The following is an 18,485-nucleotide window of genomic DNA, read 5'->3' as shown; positions in this document are numbered from 1 at the left end:
TAGATGTCTCTTCCAACCTGGTTGATTCTATGACTTTTCCCACCCGTGTTATCCAGTGTTAAGAGGACCAAAACCACCCAAGGGATGTCAAACCACTCTTGGTTTTGATTCAGAGATCAACAAACAAGCAAGGGCTGTGAGCTTTACTGCGGCACTGGTGGCATATGACTGTGGTTATGAGTTGGATGTCAGGCGGAATTGCCCAAAATGTCCCGTAGGCTGGGTAGGGGGGAATGGAGGCTGCCCCTTAATGTGGCAGCACTCCCATCCCCCACAGCTCCTTGCCACATAACCTAACCTTTTGGCCGACAGCTTTTGCCGGAGGAAGGCTGCAGGAGGCTGGAGCCCAACCCACCCTTGCCTCGGGCGGCAGCCCAGCAGGACGGTACAGGCGCGCCAAACCGAGGTGAGCCGTGCCGTGCCGCGCCGCGCCGTACCACACCGGGGAGGAGCACAGCAGCGCTACTAGCAGCACCCAAAGCGCGGTTGTTGGGATGCGGCAGCGCCTTCCCCTCGGAGAAGAGCGAAGTTAAAAAGCCAGCGCGCCTCCACCGCTTTCCTCCGCCCTCCTGCCTCCGAGCCTCCGGCGAGCTCCCAGACGTCCCGCACCCCGCCCGTCTCGCCCGGGCGGCGGTGCAGAGCGCGGAGCGGCGGGAGCCTACCGCGTGGAGCCGAGACCCCGGCGCTGCCGGTTTGGGCGCGCGTTTGGGAGTCTTGGTGCCTTGAGGCACCGCGTCCTGCCAAGCCGCCCGTCTGAGAGGACTACTGCAGCTACTTGGGAGGAGATGAGCGTGGCAGGGAAACAGCTCGAGCGCCCCGGCAGCCTCCTCGTCCCCACCTGGGCAAGTACCCACTCTCCTCTCAGCTTGTCCCAGTATCAGCTCCCGCGGCGGCGGGGCGCGGGATGGCAGGGTCTCGACGGCAGCGGTGGCTGGAGGGTAGAAGGGAGATACCAGCATGAGGGCAGCTGGGAGCGAGAGGCGGGGTGGTGCAGGCCGGGCTGCCGTGGCAGGGAGTATCGGCGAGGGGACCCTGCAACCAGGGGCTCGGACTGGCACCCTCGCACGAATCCGGGTTGCAGACGAAGGTGGGGGGGGGGGGGGGGGGGGCTGTCCTGGCTCAGCGCGGCTCCCCCAGGCGAGACGTCCACCTTCTTCTGCCCAGTTCTCGCCCTATTACCGGCCGCGGGGGTGAGAAGCCCGGCTAGGCTAGGATTTAACCCCCGTGTTATGGAGGCTGTACCTGCTGAGATCGTGATTTGCAACCCACCGTGGCAGGTTGCGGTGTGACGGTCGAGTTTGCAGGGGTAGAGCCTGGAATGGCTTGGTTCATAACCCAGCGCAAACCTCTGCTAACAGAGGTAAAAGGGGAAAAAAAAAAAAAAAAGCTTTGCTTCAAGCACTTTAAAAAGAGAAACCTGTGAGGGAGTTGGAAGATAACTTGCTACTTCACGGCAGCGTAGTTGGAAAATCATCTGTGAATGATGCCCTCTGACGGCAATTCTCGGCTGTCCTTGGTCTATATATAAAGTGTGGTAGATATGCCTTGTGTACCTTTAAAAAAACCTCTGTGGTTTAATGTGCTGCTCTTGGCGTGTGAGGTTTGTTGCTGTGTTAGTCAGTCAATACCTAAAAAGTTAGTGCGTTTATTATAAAATAGTTGAGTAGTGATAAACAGCCCTTTTAATTTCCACCCCCTGTCCCATCATTCAAACTGTTTCTGTGACACAGAGTTACAATTTTTAAAAGTAAAACAGTGTTATCGTCTTCATAATTTTTCCAGTGTTGTTTAGAAGGTGTTTCTTTTCAGCTGCATGAAGGATAACTTAAAGCTGTGTTCCCTCTCACACTGAATTTGTAACTGCTTTGAACATCTGTAATCTAAGTCGGAGTAAGTAGTTGGAGGATGCAAGTGTGGGAGCAAAGGGCAGAGGCTACCTGCAATCATAGATGTGTACAATCTCTGCATAGAAAACTGGAAACAGACTGTTGTTCTTACTAGCTTTTCCACTGCATACAGTGTATATTTTCAACTCGCTTTTGACACGTGAAGAGGTGCAAACACTTTAACGTTGTGGGTTTAGAATTTCTGTAATTTAAAAGGAAGAAATTGAATGAAGCCTACTTTAGAAGTGTCCCACAGCTCTTAGTTTGTAAATAACTGCAAAAATGATCTGTGCAGCAATTACCTAAAATGTTAACAGCCGAGTAGGTTGTATGGCAGTTCAGAATATTTCAGAGTTAAAGGTGAGGGATAATCACTGTCGTTAGGTGGAACTTACGACTGGTGTTCTTGTAGTTATGTTAAATGCATATGTTTAAGGCCAATAAGACATGCTGTTCCTGCACATAAGCGTGGGACTTCTGCCTGGGGCTGAACTAAATATGGAATGAATGGTGAACTGACCTTTTGCACAAGAGTAGTAGGAACTAAAGGCTTGTAGCCAGATAGTTTACTTGAACCCTAAATCGGTAGAAGTGCTGTGTACCTAAAGATTTGGCAAGCTGTTTTCAATAAACACAGAGCAGCTTAGCCTTGTTCTCTAGAGTATTTAAATACAGGAGTATGATTGAAAGAATGCATGTACATGTAAATCTGTGTGGACTTTAAGTTCAACAGGGACATTTTATGGTAGATGTTTATTTAGGTGAGTTTGTAACTGCATGGCGTCCCAGATATGCCATGTACTTAGCCTCTAAGAACTATACTGAAAATGGCTTAAAAATTAAGGACGTGTTTTGTAATTAATAATGTGGTAAATGCTTGACTCGCATCTTCTTGAGTTATTTAACAATATTGGAATCTAGGTCTGTTTCTGTTCAAATTAAAATGTCTACTTTCACATCGGTGTACTGACTGTGGCTGTGCACATTTTTCTCAAAAATAAGATATACTAACACTAGTTAACACGTAACTACTAAATTTTGCATGCTAATTTTATTGTTTGAGATTGTGGTAGCTTAATACTAAAAGATACACATGTTTTATTTCTATTCAGGAGGATGACAATGAGGTACTACACCTTGTATAATAGTTAAAGGCAGCAAGCTGGATTTAAATACAATGCTGATGAATTTTGTAGCTTGTATGTTTCATAATAACAAGCTTTTTTAAGAATGTTTATGACAATATGTCTAGAAACTTGTTGAAGTGCAGTTGTTTATGTTCTGTTCTACAGAACTGTTTTATAAGTTTCGTTTGGACTTTGTCTCTTATATTTTGCCAGTCGCTTCTTAGTGTGATTTTTGATGCTTGTTTCATTCAGGATCAGGCACAGCTCTTTACTGAGCTGATTTCAGAAAGCAATTTATGCTTCCTCTATCAAATGAACTTTTTGATTTGATTTCTCATGAGATTCTTCCCTTAGGTCAAATCCCTTAGGAATTTATTACTATGACAGAGTGCCTTTGCCATGCATTTTATGTGGGTTTTCTGGAAAAGCATGAAAATAAATGAGAAAGTTACAGACCTAACAAAAAAAGATAATGTGGAACTTTTTTGGTTAGTGCTGTTTTCTTGGATTTACCCAAACAATGGACTTGCTAAGAAGAGGAAGTGTACCATGTGCAGATTTTCTGTTCCTTTCCTCCATTTCACCATGTCTAAATATCTACTTCTTTTTTTTTATTCTCATTATTTGGAAAACAAGTCCTGGGACGTGATTTTTTGTTTGCTTGTTTGTTTTTCAGAATTTGTCACACTTTCACACAGAAGCTTCTTGAAAGTGAGCACTAGGTGGCATGTTACCACAAACTTCCGTGTCTTGCCTTTCCCTATCTTTTCAACATACAACGTTGCCATTTTCCTAAAAGAGATGACCACCACTAATATTCTATGCCAGTGTTTTGGTCAGGTTTGGCTATATTTAGTCATACCATATATGACTGGAAGAAGATTCAGCTTTCCTGTATTTTATATTAAAAGTTCCATCATCGCTCAGATGGCATTAATTTTTTTTCCCCCAAGATTTTTCTTCAATAGGATATCCTTATTTGTTGATGCTCTTCTTCACACAAACTCATTTTCTCTTAAAATTCCTTGCTGGGTAGCAGCCGATTTCATAAACTGTTGCTGTGAACTAAATGGAATTTGTATCCTTATTTGGAGATGGAAAACACAAGAAAAAAGATGGTGGAGCATCATGGTAGGGAAGGGGTGTCCATATATTTCTCTGTGTGAAAGTTAATAATTACTCTCCAGTGCAAATTTTGTTGACTTCCCACTAGTTTGGGAAGGTGAATTTTTGTTTGATTGTTTGATTGATCTTTTTTGTTGGTTTCTTTCCCCTAAAAAAAAAGACCAAACAAACAAACATGAAATTGATGGTTTTGAGATCCTATTTAAAAGAGTCGCCAAATGCTTAGTACGTGTTGAAATATGCAAATGTTTCAGGTTTCTTCTCTTGGCTTCCCTACTATCACAGACCAAATCTGAATCTTATTTCTACTTGTACATATCACCATGAAAACAGTGAACAAACTGATAAAAAATAAATTCAAGCTTATGGCTTTAACATCTTAATGGAAACAAGACTTATGCATACCTTCTGCTCTGACAAGCAATGTCTGATCTCAGAGAAAGAACAGCATTGGCATTCTTCTTACACCTCAGACCTGTGTTTTGTATGGTAAGCAATTTTTTCTAGTGTTTCAAACATTCTAGGAGATGAGTATAAATAGAATCACTCTCTCTAGAGAGTGCAAAGACTGTCAAGAATAAAAATCGTAGCACAACTCAGAAGAAGAAACGGGTCATGCCTATGTTCCTGCAACATTTGACATGTGATGTTGCTTGTCAGTGTAATAGTGATAGACACAGGAAACGCAAATCAGACTCATTCAGATTGAAATAAACCTTGAATAGTCTGTGAGTACGACCTTCTCCTGAAAGAGCTGGGACTGTTGAATTTAGACTGAGTTGCTCAGGTCTTTTCCTATTACATCTTGAAATTCTCTGAGGATGAAGTCTGTACAACCTAGCTGGGCAATGTGCTCCCTGATGGGTTGTTTTCTTGGTGAAGCAAGCGGCTCCTTTTAGCTCCTCCCAAAAGCCATGTCTTTAGGTTCAAACATGCCCAGCTTACTTGGTCTCTTCTCACAGGGGATGTACTCCAGCCCTCTGACTGTTTTGGTGGACACAGGTTGGACTTAAACTCATTTGTCAATGTGCTGCTTGTTTTGTGGGCCCCAAAACCTGGATACAGTCTAATGAGTGTGAAGTAAAGAGAAATGATTACATAGATTGTCTTTTCCATTGATGATGTTATTCCTCTTCATGATTGTCAGCATACACTGATGTCTCTCCACCAAGACAGAAGAATCCTTGGTGCTTTTCAGGATTACACTCTTCTTGCTCTACTCCTCTCCACCCCAATGTCTTGGAGAGAAATCCTAAGCAATGAAAGTTTTTGAAAAGCAGATGATCAGTGAAAATGTCTCTTGTTTTCCTCTACCGAATGCATCACTTGAGGGGAATTCAGCAGATTATTGTACTTGCTTTTTTGTCTGCTGTTTCATGTAAATTTTTTTCCCTCTGTCAAGAGCAGGGAAAAAGCTGACACTGACTTTCATCTGAGTTAAGATTCGTTTGCTATAAAAACTGTTAAAGTACTTGGAACAATTTAGGAGATTTGTTCATCCTTCATATTTGTGATGAAGCTGACAGTTAAAGCCAAAGGAGGCTCAAGATTGTGTTTCATTCCAGACACCCTTTGTCAGTAACACTGATTTTAAATACAGATACGATTTTTTTTTAGCTCTGTTTTCTTTGAAAAAAACAGGGTAATTCTACTATTTTGAACTCCTCTGTACATACTCATCTGAATTTGCTGTCTGAAGAACAGTGTGACTCCAGTGAAAGCTGTCATGCTAGAAGCCTTCTGCCACTCTTTATTTGTGTATATCAGCAGGCAGATTTTTGTAATTAGATTTATAAACTCTCTAAAGGATATAACCTTGAAGAGCTGGAAGCCTTCATCACAATCTAATCAATATTGTCTCATCATCTCCTTGTGAAGTTTAGACTGGTTTAGGGACAAAGCCGTGTTTGTAGCATTTAAAGAAGTTCTGGGCAGGAAAATCAGTGCAAAAAATTGGTTGCTCTGTTTTGTTTGAAGAGGTGTAGTACATGCTTACTCTGTATGGTACTGTAAAACCATTAGCATTATAATGCTTCTCTTCACCATGCCAGACTTGCAGGACTGCTTCTGCTGCTGTTTTGGATTTTTTGCCTCTGCACAGTTGATCTCACAAAGTCACACAGAATGCTAGGGAGTGGAGAGGACCTCTGAAGATTATTGCCTCCAACCCCCTTACCTAGGGCAGGAACGTGTTCAAGTGGGGTTTGGATGCTTCCAGGAACTCTGCAACCTTGATGAACAGACTTTTCCAGTGCTCTGCCACTGTCAAGGTGCAGATTTCTTTTCCGTATGTTTATGTGGAATCTCCTGTGTTTGCCTGCTGCCCCTTGTCCTGTCACAGGACACCATGAGGAAGAGTCTGGCTTCATCCTCCTGACACTCGCCCTTTGCGGTGAGGCAGATCTCGTGGAGAAGGGCTAATCTCAAATATGCAAGGACACCGCACAATCCAATGTGGATCAAAAGCGAGTGACAACTTTATTTAGTAGCCGCGCGCTTATATGTGTTACAGATAATATATGCATACATGTAGGAAGCTAAATGGCTGAATCTCTAAATACTCCATTTGCATGGTGCACCTACTTGCTACGTGCAGCTGCAAGCAGCAAACTACTTCTTATCTTATTCAGAGTTAGCTGTATCCTGCTCTGCTTGGGTTGTCCGACGCCTCATCAAGGACAGCGCCTCCCTAGCTGACTGTATTAAATGCTGCCTTTGTTTATTCAATATGTCTTTGTTTCTTCAATGTGGCCTTTGTTTCAGTGTGACCTAGCACAGCCTTAATTTAGTTCCATATACTCATCCTGCTTGCCCACCTCTAAGTCATGTCCATTTTCCTTTAGCCATTCTGCAAGAATTCCCCTCTTTTCTTTTTGGGCAAGCAGGGCTGTACCCCTGGTAACTTGATCCACACCCCTCAGAATGCATCCATACCCTATGTGTAGTAATATAAGCATAAGCAGTACTATTCCCAGCAGGCGGAGGCCCTCCTTGATAAGCTGTAGTATCCAGGGAGACAAACCTCCAAAAGTTGATGTTAGCCACTGGTCAAAGGGATTTTCATTAACAATAATGCTGTTAGTATGATTTTTCAGCCAAGCAAGCTGTTTATGGATAGACTCCCCATGATGTGAGAGATTAAAGCAGCATATTCCCTCAAAATCGCTACAACCATAGTGCTAAAATCAGAAAGAGAATAAACCTGTTAGAGCTTTTACTAGTAGCATTAGTTTGGCAAGCTAGCAACCCAAGCTTTGCTAACAATCCCAAAAGCTTTTTCTGCAATCAGTAAGTCATTTGTTCAAAAGACCAAAAGTCCAGACGAACATCACAGTCACAGGAGAGTGCAGGTGTGTCACATCTTCATTGGTTCTGTGTGGCAGTTGATGTTGTAGAGTCGCAGATGTATCTGCTGTCTAATATTCTTCCTCAGACTCCCATTGTTCTACATTCACTCTATAGTTCTCAGAAACCTTGATGCTTTCATCACACTCCTAAGCTATGAGCTGTGTCTGTCTATTGTGCTTAAAAACTACTAATTTCTAAATACAATACAAAGATATGCCCTAGATGTTGCTTTTGGGATACTCTATTAGGCCTTTTCCCCACAGTCCTTCATCTGCTTTTAAAAATTTAAGGCAGTGTTTGTCATTTTTCTGCAGGGCCCTTGCAAAAATATGACAAGCACGTTGCCATCTGTGCCAATTTGAGTGGGTGTTGGCCCTTACAAAAGGAACTAAACTGAATCTATTCCATTAAACCACAATCACTGAAAACTCATGAAAATATCCAAATTCATTAACCATGATCAAAACCTTATGATCCATACACACACAATCATCCTGTCCGTGCTCCTTTCAAGTCCTTTCACAATTCTGCCATCTGAGCAAGACTTCTGCTCACTTTAGGAAAAAACAGGCTAATCATACTCAAGCTGGTCTCCATCTTAAGGCCTGTGAGGATAAGTGATCAAACACAAGCAAATACAAGAACAAATGCAGACATATTCATTGCCTAGGCTAACAGATCCACTGGCCTAGTCTGTATGACACAACCACAGAAATTTCAACATTCTCTTTTCCTTCTCCTACTTTCCTTTCCTTCCTTCCTCTGTTCTCTATTCTCCCCCCTCTCTTTTTTTTTTTTTTTGAGTTATACATAATCCCAGTGCTATCTAAATATACAGAAAAAGTCTCTAAAAACATTCTACAATATCCTTATATCCTCAAATTCTACAATTATATTTACAAACTCTTATACTTAATTATATTATCTGTCAACTTAAAACATACATCAACTAAAGGAAATGAAACCATTAACTCAGTACTGAGAAAAAAACAAAGAAAATCAGGAAGATATTACATTCATGGAGCTCCTTTGAAAATACTCTGGTACCAGAAAAGGAAAAGAATCTTAAATCAGAAGTTATACACTTACAAACAACTCTTACTATAATATTCTATTATATTAACTGTTAAACATGTGCAGCTATCAAGTACTTAACATACTCTATTTTAATTGCTTAAGTCTTATCACAATTACCCTTCTAAAATGATTCTAAAACTTATCTTATTGAAATAAACATCAAGTCACGAAATAGCTATCACAAATTCAGCCTGTTTCTTTAAGAAACGAAATAGTTTTGTTCGCAGCAACTGCAAGGGAAAGAAAAACACAGGAGAGAGGGAGGGCAGCGGTGGAAGGTGATAACGCCGGGGGATGGGGGGGGGGAGGGAGGCTCGTATCGCTCATCTGAGCCGTCCGGTCTCTCAGTCCCCATCCCATACTGTCCCCGTTGCTTCTACTTCCTTTTCTTCTCTGTTGATCGTCCCTCTGTCTCTCTGGGGTTTTTTTCTCTTTTACCTGTGTTACTGTCGGTAGAGACGCGGGGGGTGGGGTGGGGGTCTGCGTTGTCAGGTGCTTAGCAGAGTCCTGTGGGCAGGTCACCAAGCAAAGTTGGTACGCACGGCTGCAGGAGTGCTGAGAGACTTTTTAACCTGAGAAATCTTTGATGCTGTTGCCGGCTGAGTGCTTGCTTCCATGTGAGACAATGCTGCTTTTTTATGTGTGGTCTTACTCCAGCTTCTACACTCCAGGCTCTCATCGGGCTCCTCAGATTTCTCGCCTCCACCTGTATCTGAGCTTTTGCTGCCGAGCTTGCCACTTGCATGGTGATCTCCGTGGCAGGGGCTCCCGACTCCAAGGCTGGGAACAGCTGCCTCTCCTCCTCTACGACACAGTTCTGAGAAGTCTTTAACCGAGTCATTGCCAAACGTCCTCCATTCTGCTTCATCAAAATATGACTCAGGGGGTTTTAAAAAACCCTTAGCATAGCCATATGCACAAAGTCCTGGCAAATACTTGGTATTAAAATTCACTTTGCGCTTTTCAAGAAAGCAAGATAGCAAGGAAAGGGCTACCTCTTTATCCATGCCGCGGCATCCCGCTTGCCCCCCTTGCAGCGATGAAGGCTGGCCCTCTTATCGTCTGCCTCGGGCCCCCCTAATTGGTCCGCCACCCCGTCCTAGCTTTGTCCTGCTAGCGGGTGTCGCTCTCCTCCGGCGGCCTGTTCCGCCGGCCTGTCCTCCTCCGTGTTTCCTAGGGTCCCCTCAAATCGGGGTCCCTGTTTGGGCGCCAATCTGCGGTGAGGCAGATCTCACAGAGAAGGGCTAATCTCAAATATGCAAGGACACCGCACAATCCAATGTGGATCAAAAGCGAGTGACAACTTTATTTAGTAGATGCGCGCTTATATGTGTTACAGATAATATATGCATACATGTAAAGAGCTAAATGGCTGAATCTCTAAATACCCCATTTGCATGGTGCACCTACTTGCTACGTGCAGCTGCAAGCAGCAAACTACTTCTTATCTTATTCAGAGTTAGCTGTATCCTGCTCTGCTTGGGTTGTCCGCCGCCTCATCAAGGACAGCGCCTCCCTAGCTGACTGTATTAAATGCTGCCTTTGTTTATTCAATATGTCTTTGTTTCTTCAATGTGGCCTTTGTTTCAGTGTGGCCTAGCACAGCCTTAATTTAGTTCCATATACTCATCCTGCTTGCCCACCTCTAAGTCATGTCCATTTTCCTTTAGCCATTCTGCAACAACCCTTTAGATATTTATAAGCATTAATGAGACCTCCCCTCAGTCTCCTCCAGGATAAAGATCCCCAGGAACTCTCAGTCCCCTAATCATCCTAGTGGCTCTCCACTGCACTGTCTTCAGTAGTTCCTTGTCCTTCTTCAACTATGTAGCCCAGAACTGGATGCAGTATTCCAGATAACTCCTCACAAGGGCAGAATAGTGAAGGGGAAGAACCCTTTACCTACTGGCCATGTTTTGCTTCAGGATACTGTTGATCTTCTTGGTCGTAAGAGCACGTTGCTGGCTCATGGTCAGCATGTTGTCTACCAGGATTATCAGATTTTTCTCCCCAGGGCTTGTCTTCAGTAATTGGCCCATAACCCGTACTGATAGCTTGTGTTGGTCTTCCTCAGATGCAGTACTCCCTGCTTGTCCTTGTTGAGTTTCACTGAGTTACTTCCTACATGTCTCTCCAACCTGTCGAGGTTATGCTGAATGAGTCTTATATAAGACTTATGTCACTGGATGAATAAAAACTGAGGGAAAACTTTTTTTCCCTGGGCAGGCAAGTTCTATGAGACATCATCTGCTGTGCAAAGTACATACAGAGTACCTTTTTTCTTAGGTAGTTATCGTCTGCACTATAAACATACTGCTCAGAGTCTCAGTGAACAATTTCCATAGTACTTTTTTCATCTAAAGCAGTGCCAAGTTACTTAGAGTGATGTGTGGCACAAAGGGGTTAGTTGATTTGTTGAGGACCACAGAAGCAGTCTTATCTGGATGGTGATGGAATCAAAGCTTTGTGATATCAGATCTTTGTTGCCACCTCTTCATGACTGTTTGCTGCCACAAAATGTTTTGACAGGTGTACCTTTTAGACAGACTATTTCCAAATAGCCAGGGGAAAGAGTGCACTGACTGCACTGTGTATGCTGGTGGACAGAGCTTCCACAGTGCTATTATTATGGTTCAAACTACTAATAGTTGTTAGCATCTATCTGCATAATAGATAAACTGTAAGTAGTGGTATACTAACTTACCATTAAAAAGTGGGAGACTATTTTTGTTTCCACCTGAGCACTGAAGAAGCTGAACAGGTTTTAGTTGTGCTTTTGAGTTGGGTGTTTGGTTCTGGTTTTGTTGTTTGTTTTTGTATATTTGGATTGAGTAAGTTGTCTTTCAGTACTTTACATTTTCTGAATGTGTGCTGAGATTTCATCAAACATTACACGGAGAAATGTTTTTCTGCTTTAAAGGTTTATTCCATATCTCACATTTGTTACTTTGTTTTTTCAATGTTCTCATTATTTTGAGTTTTGTTTGCTTGGTTTGGACTGGTGAGTAGGTTTTTTTGTTCTTGTCTTTTTTGTTTGGGTGTGGATTTGTGGGTTTTCTTTTTTTCTTCAGTAAATCTTGCATGGTCCTGATCCCTTCAGTAATGGACTTCTTTGCAGATAACTCATTTAACTCATGAGCACCAACATATGTGCTTCTGCTGCTAAGTAGTGTGTTTAAGATCACCACAAATATGGATATATTATGTAGCTTATTTAATAGCTAATGTGTAACATGAAAAATTCAAAGAACAAGCAGACATGTTAAAAACAGCACTAAATGACATGAGTGATAGTCATGAATCTTTGTTTCCTCTTTGGAAGCTTTTTCCTCTAAGTGTACATGAAACTTAAGTTTATTGGAGGAAAGTGTCAGAAGAATTCATCTTATATTGTATATCAAGAAGCCCTATGCGTATTTGAAAACCACTTGTCACAAGCATGTGTTGCCATCTTCCTCTCCAGCAAATCCCTTCAATCAAAAAGAAAAAGTTTTCGTTTGTTTCAGTGTCTGCAGCTAAAATGTAGCTTTTGTAAGGAAATTCATAGACACATCTTTCCATCCAAATCCTGTCTGACTGTATTAACTCATGGTTTTAGAAAGACTTAAAGAATTACTCGTAGGTGGTGTTGTGTTAATAAATGTCAGTTTTGTCTATGCTATTACAATATTCTACTCTCCAAGCAGGCATTACAATCTAATTCTATATAATGCATTTTTTACTCTCTTTTTTGAATGTGTCCTGCTGTCTTTTGCAACATTTTTGTAAAAGTAGCATTTGAGTGCTTTCCTGCCACCCTTCACCAGCCCTGACAGAATGGCAACCTAAGACATAGTTATCTGTGCTGTGTGCTCATTTTCTGAATAGCACTAAAGCGCAAGTCAGCATGTATTGCCATTTAGTCTGGCAGTCTTGTTTTGTGATGTTGTTATTGTTTTTTATAAACTCTTTTTCTAGTTCTGAATTGTAAGTGTAGTTAGATGCATAAATAGTGTTTTATGCAACTAGTTATTGTACTTTTCGTTTAGAATATGAATTAATTACTCAGGCATATGGTGGATATGCTGGATACACTAAACTGAATAGTCTTTTTAAATAATAAGAGGAAAAAAGACATTACATGAAAAGGTTTTTTTTTTTTTTTAGATTACATTGAAGAGTAACTTTCCTGTACTTAGATTTCTTGGTCTGTCATTCAGGATTTTCTGATCATTAAAGGAATCTTTGATTCCACTGGAACAAATGTCTATACCTCTATGTGTCCAAATTGTAAAATGTTGATAGTTTTTAGTTGGAAGAACTTTCAAATCCAACCATTATCTAACTGTACTAAGCCTGGTGCTAATACCACATCTCTCAGCACATCTGTGTCTTTGAAACACCTCCATGGATGGGGATTCAGCCACCTCCCTGGAGAGCTCGTTCCATTGTTGGAGAATCCTTTCAGTGGAGAAGCTTTTTTCTAATATCCAATCTAAGTCTCTCCTAGTATAACTAGAGGCCATTTCCTCTTGTCCTATCACTTGGTACTAGGGAAAAGAGACCAAGACCCACCTTGGTTCAACTTCCTTTCAAGTAGAGAGCAAGGTGATCTCTACTCAGCCTACTCTTCTTTAGGCTAAAGAACCCCAATTCCCTCATCTGCTCCTCAGAAGATCTGTTCTCAGTTTAGTTTAACTTGTATATGCTTAAAATAGACAGGAAAAAAAGACAGTATTTTCTGACAATAACTTTATTATACTTGGACTAGTTATATAATGCCACATTCCAAATAATAATGACAGAATAATTTATGGATAGTACCATTTATAATTCATAAGACATTTTTATTCTTGCTATCTATAGAAGTATATCCTCCAAGGTTATCATTCACTAAATGAAGACCTCAGTCTTCAGATAACCTATATATGTAATAGATAACACTTCAAATCGTATCTAGCTGTGCAGAAGCCTTCAGTTTCCTTGGTCTATTTCACATTCATTTTGCATTAGAAAATTGCTGAAATCTGCTCTAGCCAAAATTACCAGCTGAGCCAGGAAAAAAAGTCTGCTTTAAGCACTTGTAGCTTGAGACTTAGTACTTGGGTACTCCTAAAGGTAGATGGCCCAGGAAGTAAGTCTGAATTGTCAAAATGCTGCTGCACCAACCTACTGGTGAGAATTAATGAACTGAAATTGTTCAGCTTTGATATGCACACACAATTCAAAAAAGCTTGCTGTTATTTATGACAGTTAGACAAAATAAACTCTATCTTGGAAGAATGTGTTCTTCTACTATTATCTGCAATTGAACCTTTAGAGAAGAAACCAAAAATTGCATTTGTAATTCTTAGCAAGATCAATTGTATAAGTAGTTGGAACCAACTGTGACTCATATCCTCAAAAATAATTTTTTACATGTCGGGAAAGAGAAGAGGATGGGTACTCCCAATCAGGAAAATACCTAGATCAACTAGAACTAACCATGTGACTTGACTTGGTTTTGTCACCTCTTCATTTTATAGTTCATTGTGTGACTAGTTGTGCTAATGGGCCCATTTACTTCCATACTTCTCTCTTTTCTGCTCTTTCTTTGCAATCTTTATGCCCCCAAAAATGCAGGTGTTCTCATTAGCTGAAGAAACAGTCTTTGTAGATGCTCTGTTTAGCAGTTTGTCTCATCAGTTGACAAAAAGTAGATAAAAATGGAAAGAAGAAATAATTGTCTTGTTTGTTCGTGAGGGTTTTTTGTGTGTGTTTGATTGGTTGGGTTTTGTTTTGGTTTTGGGAGTGGGTTTTTTCTTTGTTTTAAAGAGCAGAACCTTTATAGATTAGTTATTAAAAGGGATGCATGTGAAAGGGATGAGTAGGCAGACAGATGTTACCTAGACTCAGAGGACACTGGGTTGTTTTTTCTTCTGGATATAGTAGGGAAAGTCCATGCTTAAGTCTCTATTTCTTCTTTTCAGCTTCCAGCAGTTTGACAAACTTTAGTGAATGTCATTAAGGTTAAAGTCTGTTAGCTGTATAGCTAAATATAATTAAACACGGTAAACCTCCTTGAGTTGAATCTGTAATTCTCATAATTCCAGTGTGGTTTTAAGCTAACCAGGGTCAATCTAATTCTGTTCCACAAAAAATACCTTGCTTCCTCAGTTTACAGGACAAAATGACTTCTGCTTTGAAAGTTTAAAAGATTTCTCCTCTGTTAGTCCAATATGTTATTCATTGTGAAGTGCCACAAAAAAAAAAAAAAAAAAAGTTCAAGGAGTACTTTATTTATTTAAGTAATTATTGTTAGAAGTGTCTGCTCTAGGACTATGAAAATAGTTCTACCTTTGAAAATGAGGCTTCTGCCTTAGCCCAGCACATCTAGCAGAAGGTAATCAAAACTCAAACACCAGTTGCCATGGCATATGACACTGAAGTGTGAGATGAATGTTATACAGTTCTAGAAATTACTTTTGGATAGAGTTTATGAATGATAAGAAGTAGATTGTTTTGTAGAGCATCATTATTTTTCAAGTATTTCTTGAAACTCGGGCAAACAGAGGCCAGTCAAGAAAATATTATCAATACAAATTGAAAAACTCTTGTCCTAGGGAGGAGAAGGGATCTTTTCAATTTTAATTAAGTAGTCAAAGCATCCTCCAAAATGAAAGATGGGTGGAACATTATTTAGGAAGAAGGATAGCATTTCTCTGTAACTGACTTGTCTGACTCTGCATCTATTTGTGGTGGTGATGTTTGATTAAGAGGGCTGCAGAGCCGATTGAGAGAGAGCACTGTGGGAGCTGCTGCTGAGCTCTGACCTTCTGCTCTGTTCTGCTGCTCCGCGGTTCCGGGGGACCTTCAGGCAGGCAGGGGGGATGGCAGGGCTGTTGTCTCGCGGGATTGAGCGGGGCTGTGACGCGACACGTGACGTCAGCCGCGGGAAGTTTAAATCCCCGTTGGGTGCCGCACACGACACCGTCGTGGCTGCAGAGCCGCAGCCTGCCTGCAGCTGGGAGCTTTTTTTTTTTCTTCCTGTTTCTGACAGTATCACTGTGCACTGTGCCTGTCACTCGCACAATAAAGGGCAGGAAAAGCGTGTGCACACAGGCAGACTCGACCCACCAACACATAGGAGTCCAGGTTACTAGCTGCAGGGAGTGCTGGAGCCTCTCACTGTAGAAGGGGAAGGGGAGAACAATTGCGACAGGTGTGAGCAGGTGAACTTTCTCCTCACCTTGGTGGCAGATTTGAAAGATGAAGTGGCTGAGCTGAAGGACGAAGTATCCAGGCTCAGGTCAATAAGGGAGAACGAAAGGGAGCTGGATCTGTGGGAGCAGGCACTGCAGATTGCCCCTGCTAAGGGAACTACCCCTGGAAACAGGGAGGGATGGGTACAGATCCCTGTCAGAGACAGTAAAGGAAGCCCACCCTGGCCCTCTCCTTCTCTTCCACTGCCCTTGCACAACAAGTATGAGGCCCTGCATGCAGAGGGCAGGGAGGATGAGAGAGCTGAGGAGTATCCAACTGGGATGATGCCTAGGGTGGAGCAGTCGCCATCAGCTGTGGTGACCAGCTCCACAAAAAGACAAGAAAAAGAGAAGGGTTATAGTTGTTGGGGACTCAGTCTTGAGGGGGACAGAGGGACCCATTTGTCATTCCAACCCATCTCACAGGGAGGTCTGCTCCCTTCCTGGTGCCCGGGTTAGGGACATCGCCAGGAGACTCCCTAACCTAATCCAGCCCTCTAATTATTACCCCTTGCTGGTAATACAGGCTGGCAGGGATGAAATCAAGAAGAAGAGAACCAGGGCAATTAAAAAGGAATTCAAGGCCCTGGGGAAGTTGATAGATGGGGCAGGAGCACAGGTGGTGTTCTGCTCAGTTCCCCCTGTGGCAAGGGAGTTCACAGAGAGGAACAGCAGAACCTATGACATCAACAGCTGGCTCAAGGGATGGTGCCAGCGGCGACACTTTGGGTTCTTTGACCTTGGGGGAACTTTGACTGAGCCAGACCTGCTTGATCCTGATGGGGTGCAGTTGTCTAGGAGGGGCAGAAGAGTCCTGGCACTGGAGTTGGCAGGGCTCATTAGTTGGGCTTTAAACTAGATCTGAAGGAGGTGGGTGAGGCAATTATTCTATTTGAGAAGGAGAGAGTGGGAAGGAAATTAGGGACAATTGAGGAATTGAGAGCCCAGCTGAAGTGCATCTACACCAATGCAGGCAGCTTGGGTAACAACTGGTGGGACGACAGGCATGGTTGGAGTGTTATACTGGGGGGATACAGCCTCTTCAGGAGAGATAGGCAAGGGAGAAGAGGAGGAGGGGTGGCCCTGTATATTAGGGAGTCACTCCTTGCCACTGAGCTTGAGGTGAGGGACAAAGGGATTGAGAGCTTGTGGGTTAAAATCAGAAGGAGGACTAATAAATCTGACATCCTGGTTGGAGTCTGTTACAGACCACCCAACCAGGATGAGGAAACAGATGAGATATTTTACAAACAGTTGGAGGCTGTCTCAAGATCTTCAGATCTTGTCCTTGTGGGTGACTTTAACCTGCCAGATATCTGCTGGGAAGTTAATTCAGCAGAGAGGAGGCAGTCCAGGAGATTTCTAGAATGCATGGAGGACAGCTTCATGAGCCAGCTGTTAAGTGAGCCTACTAGGGGTCAAGCTCAGCTTGACCTGCTGCTCTCCAACAGAGAAGGGCTAGTGGGAGATGTGACAGTGGGAGGCTGCCTGAGGTGTTATGATCATGAGATAGTGGAGTTTTCAATATGCAGGGAGGTAGGGAGGCACTATAACAGAAACCTCACCTTGGACTTTCGGAGGGCAAACTTCAATTTGATTAAGAAACTTATTTGCAAAGTCCCCTGAGCAGCAGTCCTTAAGAACAAGGGGGTCCAGGATGGTTGGACCTACTTTAAACAGGAGCTCTTGAAGGCACAGGAACTGGCAGTTCCCATGTGCTGAAAGATGAGCCGGTGGGGAAGGCGACCAGCCTGGATGAGCAAACAGCTCCTGAAGGAATTGGGGGGAAAAAAGAGGGTGTATCACCTCTGGAAGGAGGGGAAGGCTTCTCCTGACGTGTTTAAGGAGGTAGCCAGATTATGCAGGAGAAAAATTAGAGAGGCTGAGGCCCAGCTAGAACTTAGGCTGCCACCTCTGTGAAGGATAATAAAAAGCACTTTTATAAATATATCAGTTCTAAAAAGAAGGGCAAGAAGAGCCTCCACTGCTTACTGGACCAGGAGTGGAACACTATAACTGATGACGTAGAAAAGGCTGAGGTCCTGAATACATTCTTCACCTCAGTTTTCAACAGTAAGGAGGGAGGAGCTCAGGGCAAGTGGCCTCTTGAACTGGGGGATGGGGTCGGGGAGCAGTGTGTTCCCCTGGAAATTCATGAGGAATTAGTTCAGGACCTGCTGAGCCACCTGGACACCCACAAGTCCATGGGACCAGATGGGATCCATCCTAGGGTGCTGACAGAGCTGGCAGCTGAGCTGGCCAAGCTGCTCTCCATCATTTTCCAGCAGTCCTGGCTCACTGGAGAGGTCCCAGGAGACTGGAAAATGGCCAACGTGGTCCCCATCCACAAGAAGGGTCGGATGGAGGAACCTGGGAACTACAGACCTGTCAGCCTGACCTCAGTGCCAGGGAAACTGATGGAGCAGGTTATCTTGGGGGCGATAACTGCACACCTGAGGGATGGCCAAAGGCTCAGGTCCAGCCAGCATGGATTTAGGAAGGGCAGATCCTGCCTCTCCAACCTGACCTCCTTCTATGATCAGGTGACCTGCTTGGTGGATGTGGGGAGGCCTGTGGATGTGGTCTATCTGGACTTCAGCAAGGCCTTTGACACTGTCCCCCACAGCAAACTGCTGGCTAAGCTGTCAGCCCATGGCTTGCATGGCAACACTCTGTGCTTGGTTAGGAACTGGCTGGAGGGC

The 18,485-nt window shown here is 43.1% G+C and overlaps 1 protein-coding gene across 1 annotated transcript in view; it reads left to right on the top strand.

Moving 5' to 3' along the window:
- Positions 1 to 282: 282 nt before the first annotated feature.
- Positions 283 to 18,485, top strand: part of SNTG2 (syntrophin gamma 2) — a 285,667-nt gene continuing 267,464 nt past the window's right edge. Inside the window, exon 1 of the mRNA XM_064145698.1 lies at positions 283 to 842. Within this exon, the coding sequence (XP_064001768.1) occupies positions 786 to 842 (57 nt within the window). The 5' untranslated portion in view covers positions 283 to 785. The remainder of the gene's footprint in view (positions 843 to 18,485) is intronic.

This window comes from Pogoniulus pusillus, chromosome 7 (genome assembly GCF_015220805.1).
Source record: "Pogoniulus pusillus isolate bPogPus1 chromosome 7, bPogPus1.pri, whole genome shotgun sequence".
NCBI classification, from domain to species: domain Eukaryota; kingdom Metazoa; phylum Chordata; class Aves; order Piciformes; family Lybiidae; genus Pogoniulus; species Pogoniulus pusillus.
The sequence above is the reverse complement of the archived record's forward strand: the minus strand, read 5'-3'. Positions and strand labels throughout refer to the sequence as shown.